Raw genomic sequence first — 6,035 nt, forward strand, 5'->3', positions numbered from 1 at the left:
ACCCCACATCCTGTTTGAAGACTGTGATTATGATCTTTATTTGAATTTCTAACGACAAGCTACACTTGAAGACACAGACTCTGTAAGGAGGAATGGGTGTCAACAAAAATCTCCAGTAATTTCTCAACAATTCTTTGAACAATGCTACCCTCTGCTGGCAGAAAGTTGCTATCACACCAATTTTTTATTTTATTTTATTTTATTTTTTTTTACAAAAAGGCTATTGCTACAATTGGAAGAAAATTGTAGCAATTTTGCTACAATTTTGTTCGTGTTCTCAAACAATGCAATAAACCCAGAAACCATAAAAATCTACAAAATTAATTTTAAAAAAAGATTTTTATAAGCTAAAGATTTGCTGTATTGGTAAAGCAGTGTTGGAGCTTTGTGCCATCTAACTGTGCCTATAAAACTTACCCATTCCTTTGATGCTCTATTCATCAAAGAGCATCCAAGGAATTGTGCTCTTTACAAATCCATCCTGATCAACAAAATTAAGTTATTTTTACAGTTTTTATTTTTTTGTTTACTAAGATGCATTTTAATGACAAAATGACATGTACCACAAAATAAGTCATTATACAAGTATCAATTCCTTCAGGTCAGTATTTAGATTCACTTTTAGCTACAACAGCATATAGTTGTCCAGAATGGATATGTCTCAGTCATATCTGGAGACTATAATTTTGTCCCATTCTGCTGAAGTCCTGCTAAAAATTATCTATGGGATTGAGGGCTTTGACTGAGCCACTCCAGAACACCCACGTTGTCCTGAAACAATTTCTGTGTAGTTTCACCTGGGTTATTGTCTTGCTGGAAAATAAGTGTTCTCTGGAGCCGTAGTCGTCTATATTTTTTCTCCCTGTAAATTTTTTTTGGGTCATTTTGTAGAAATCAGACTGCCGAATAATCTGGTACAGAGCAAGTGGACAGTTTGGAAGCACTTGGCAAAGAGCTGAATTATTGAAGTGTTATTAAAGTTTTGCTATAAAGCAGAAGAACATTTGCTAGTTAGGAAGCTTTCATAGGTTTTACATTAACAATTTATTTATTTTAAATAACAGATCACCATACAAAAAAATACCTTTATTGAAAATTAAATAATTTGCTTAAAACAAGCTTAATTAACGCAACTGAAGAACATCCTCACACATACAGTGCAAGTACATCTGGTTTGGTGATCATTTTGGACTTATGTGTGGTTTCGACTGTGTGACAAGTAAAAAACTGTTGGGTTTTAGAAAAGCAAACATGATGTGAAAACTCCTTAGTTTGGAAACATTGAAGTGGATTATCTGAGGTGAGTCTGAGGAAGGGCAACTGTAAGCTTTACACAACAAAAGGTAAAAGCAAGATGTAATCCAACTAGAGTGTGAAAAAACCCCCAGAACAGTCAAAGAAATTTGCTAAAATGTATGAATAGGACACCAAGTAAACATGTCAAGTAGCCACCAAATGTTCTGAGAGATAATTTAACCAATTACTGATTTAAAAAAAAAACAATTAAAAATGTGTTTTTACTTGTATTTAAACTTTTTAAAGTATAAATTGAGTGGCTGTTGATTCTTTAGCTCATTTTAGTGTTGTTTTAATATTTTAAAGTAGACAGAGACAAAGACAATCAAATCACAGGCGACAGCTGGGTGGGGATTCTAAGAAGCAACAGAGTGAATATCTAATCTGATAGTAAAAATAAAACCAGTTCTAATCTAGAGACATCAGTTTGCATACAAAACATTGACAAGCCTGAGTTTATCCCCCTGACCAGCAGGGGGAGCTTCTTTAACGGAAAATAATGTGAGGTTTGACCAGATAGGATCAGCTTCAGACTAAAAATGACATTTCAGACATTTTCTATCAGAATCCTAACAGAGAAAAGCATTTGTATCTGCATTTACATTTTGTGCAGAGTGCATTTCTTCTACTTTTCATATCGCTGTAATGAACATAATCAAGACAAAATGCAGCTTTCCTTAAAAAGAAAAGTGACACAAACAGGAAAAAGCACTAACTATAAAGCTGATAATAGTTTCCTCCTAAAATGAATCTGGATCATTTTAGAAAACATAAAAATAAAAAAAAAATCAACTGGTAAACATTTCAGCATCAGCTTCGTGATGGGATGGAAACGTAACGTTTGATGTTTTCTCAGACATTCTGGTGGGAAGATTTAGCACTGATTATCGACTCATGATAAATAAAAACCTAATCTTCAATAAAATTCACATCCAGGTTTTTTTAACCCTTGGATTACTCCAGCTCACCTTTCATCCTGCTGAGCGAAACAGAACCAGGCCACCATTTTATCCAGAGACCCAGTCTGCTGTAACACAATATCCACAAAAAAACACGTGAAAGCAAAGCAAAGTATCTCTATTATAGACAATGTGAAACAGCTATGGATTTCTGCAACACCACTCTTTCTGATCAGATAAGCGACTCATTTAAAAAGACATACTAATAAAAGTCATGCTGAAGCTCTGCTTGGAGTGTTGCATGTAAATACTTCAGGGAGGATGATGGGAATAGCAGCACAGTTTATAAGCCTCAAGGAAATAAAAACAAACAAAAAAACTACAAAGTGTTACCTGGGATCGCCTTTTCTTGCCAGTGAACCCGGTTGTTTGGTGCTTTTTTCACCAATACTTCTTATAACTTTCCATCAGAGTAAGAGGGATGATGTTATCATGGTTTTCTCTATATTACTCTATATTAATACAGCATTGAGAACCTCCATTGTGGAGTTGACAGTGTTTAAGCAGTATAAAGCTTTCATAAATAGCAGACATAAATATCCATTTTTGAAGACATTCACTTTGAAAGAAGCTAAGCCTGTTGAATTAGCTCGAGAAAATAATTTCTTACTCTCCCACAGCTTTATGTAGTCTTATTAAAGCTGCCAACTTTTAAGTCATGACCCTGTTCAAGATAAAAAAACATGTCACTTTTCGGGGCCAAACCAAGCCAACTGGGTCCCGTCGGTCTGATCACTGGCAGGTGATGTCAGGTCGATTGAGCCAGGACCAGATCTGGATCATCTCCTGCGGCGTCCTGGGGTGAACCAGCATCAGGCTCTTGTACGCGCACGGGTTCGACCGGTACTTCTCCTCTATGTTAAAGGTCCGGAATCCTTTGTGCTTTTCCGGCGCAAGCCCCAGCTTCCGGAGGCACATCCCGGTGTAGACGTCGTCGATGGGGTAGAGTACCACGTGTTGCGAGACGTTATGCAGGCGGGCGGCGAGGTCTCCGGAGTAAAGGTAGCCCCCTCCTCCTGCGTATGGCGGGTACGTTCCGGTGTACATGCTCTCTGGGATGAAGTACTTGACCTTTTTGTCCCGGTGGGGCCCCGCGTTGGTAATCACGTCACCCACAAACAGGTCCCTGGCTTTGGGTCCTGATAGGCCCTTGAGAAAGCCCAGGATACGGTAGGTGTTGACAAAGACGTCGTCGTCACCCTTGAAGATGTAGCGGGCACCAGGGCAACGGGTCTGGATCCACTCCAAGAAGAGGAGCTCTTTAACCGTCAGGTTAAAGAAGGAGTCTCTAAAGTCCCACTGCACTATGTCTTTGTGTCGTCGGCTCTCGTATTGCAGCATCTCGGACAGATCTGGGTGGTGGTCAACAGCTGTGGCGTTCCCCAGAAGGAAGACGGTGACCACCGTCATGTTGGCGATGATGCCTGCAGAGCCCCAGGATTGGCGGATGGCCTGGCGTCTGACAAAGTGCGGCGCCAGGGACTTGATGGCGAGGAGCAGGAAAGGGGGGTCATTACAGATGTCCGGCTGGTCCATGAGGACGGGGTAGGACCGGCAGCGCATGTATAGCAGAAAGTCCTTGAAGCGGTTCGGTAAAGAATTGTAGTCTTTAACCTGAGTTCTGACCCCAAGGTTGGGCTGGCAGGGATCGGAAGGTAAACTGGTGTCGTTGAGCCAGTCGGGCAAGTCTGCAATGCTGGAGTTCAAGGTGATGATGGGATTGTGCTGAAGGTCCATGATCTGCTGCTGGCGGTTCCAGTAGGGGAATCTGGGGGCCAGCTTGGTCCAGAATGGATCGGTGGGAACAGTGGGCTTCCGACGGCCATCTTTGTCTGTGCTGCTGTTACGCGAGATGAGGATGAAGATAAAGAGGTTGACCATCGTCAATGTCACCATAAGCTTTAGGTTCCAACGCAGCAAAGCCATGGCAGTCTTCCACCAGACACCACCTACAGAAACGGGAACAGAACTGTGATCAGTTGGGGAAAACTCACATCAAAGAACAGTTTAGTTTCAGGAAGAAAATGTAAGCAACTTCAATGTATAAAAAGGCATATGATGGGAAAGCAAAATGTACAAACTACACATTTTCTCTTCCAACCCCAACAACCCTCCTGGGGTCTTAAGAAATTAGATGGACCCCACAAGATTTCTACTCTTTTACAAGGTTTTTTTTTTATGTGGTTTTGGGAACTGACAGACTTACGCTCGCCCCAGCCTCCCCTATCCTACCATGACAAAAGACTTTAGGAGGGTTAAATACAAGACTGGTAGCTTGGGGGTTTGAAAACCACGTCTTCCGAAACTGCTTCTCCAGAATTTAAAGACATATGAAGCATAACTCAATATGTTCTCTTCCAGGAAACAAGTTAATATGTGCCTGAAAATAAAAAAAAATTAATATTTAGCATTTTAGAGGCTACAAAGTCAATTGTTACACCATATTTACAAAAAAAAAAAAGGTTGACTGGCTGCAGCCGTTAGCCTGTCGCAGTAGTTCTGCTTTGGTTATTCAAAATATCTTCCTGTTCTTTGTTCTTTAAAAAATTAAAGTTTACAGATTTCTTCAAAATGACAAGTAGATCTTCTGTACACAAAACATTTGTGAAATTAATTCATCCCTCACTTATACTATAAATAACATGATTTTTGCATTATTATCGCTGTTTTTGCCCTGCCCTTTTTTCCTCTCTTCTTTTTCCCTTTTCCTGCATTATTCTTTCCTTCCCATCCCATGCAGTTCCAGTATGAAATATAACAAAAGCCACCTGGTAAAAATAATTTATTTACTATTAATTGATCCATTGTACATTTACCCACCTCAGATAATTTATTGATATATTATTATTTTGGTCATTATTATTACTTGTTTAATTGCTCCACATACTGATGTCATTCATATCACCATTATTGCTTATACACTCTCTCTCACACACACAGTTAATAATCATTCATTAAAACACAACATTTTCTGTTTCTTTTACACATACACTGTACCTTGTACTCTAATGTACAATAAATCTTAAAAAAAATAATAAAAGTTTAAAGATTTTTAAGTGAATGAACTTGCATGATACTTGAAAAAGGTCTCAAAACAACATCATTGTTTACCAGAAATATTGCATTCAGGGAACTTTTTCCATAAGACCTTTTTAAAACGGAAATATCTTTTTTTATTCAGTTAATTATTTTTTGGGTATTAAGACATATCTGGTTCCATGTTCGCTATAAACTGAAAGCAGAAAGACAGCTGCACATTATCACAATGCTTGCCTGCTGGTTCTGCGTCTCTGTTGGCACCTGTGAGGGACTGAATCAAGGGTGTACCCTGCCTATCCCTTACTGAACCTATGAGATAGAGACCAGCCCAGCCTAATGGTGCGTTCACACCAAACGCGTTTTGAGGGTCAGGTGCATCTGGTTTACATTCAAATTCTATGTGGAGGCGCATTGAGGGCTGTTGTGGCACCTTTCAAGCGTCTAGCGCAGGGCAATTTGAACCATTTGGAGGGCATCCAACTTGTCTGACGCTCCACATAGACTTTGAATATAAGCCAGACGCGCCCAATGCTCAAAACGCGTTTGGTGTAAACCAGGGGTGTCAAACTCATTTTGGTTTAGGGGCCGCATACAGCTTAATCTGATCTGCAGGGGGCCACACAAGTAAACTCATTGCAAGATTAAATAGAACCAATAAAAGTGGACTTGTTGTTGATTTTTATACTAAACGAATTGGGCTTTTACAAAATATATTATGAATAATCTCAGTTTTTAAGAAAG

At 39.5% G+C, this 6,035-nt stretch overlaps 1 protein-coding gene across 1 annotated transcript in view; it reads right to left on the reverse strand.

Moving 5' to 3' along the window:
- Window positions 1-517: 517 nt before the first annotated feature.
- Window positions 518-6,035, reverse strand: part of b3gnt2b (UDP-GlcNAc:betaGal beta-1,3-N-acetylglucosaminyltransferase 2b) — a 21,682-nt gene continuing 16,164 nt past the window's right edge. Inside the window, exon 3 of the mRNA XM_007572936.2 lies at window positions 518-4,204. Within this exon, the coding sequence (XP_007572998.1) occupies window positions 2,988-4,181 (1,194 nt within the window). The 5' untranslated portion in view covers window positions 4,182-4,204 and the 3' untranslated portion in view covers window positions 518-2,987. The remainder of the gene's footprint in view (window positions 4,205-6,035) is intronic.

Source organism: Poecilia formosa, unplaced genomic scaffold, assembly GCF_000485575.1.
Source record: "Poecilia formosa unplaced genomic scaffold, Poecilia_formosa-5.1.2 Scaffold311, whole genome shotgun sequence".
Lineage (NCBI taxonomy): Eukaryota > Metazoa > Chordata > Actinopteri > Cyprinodontiformes > Poeciliidae > Poecilia > Poecilia formosa.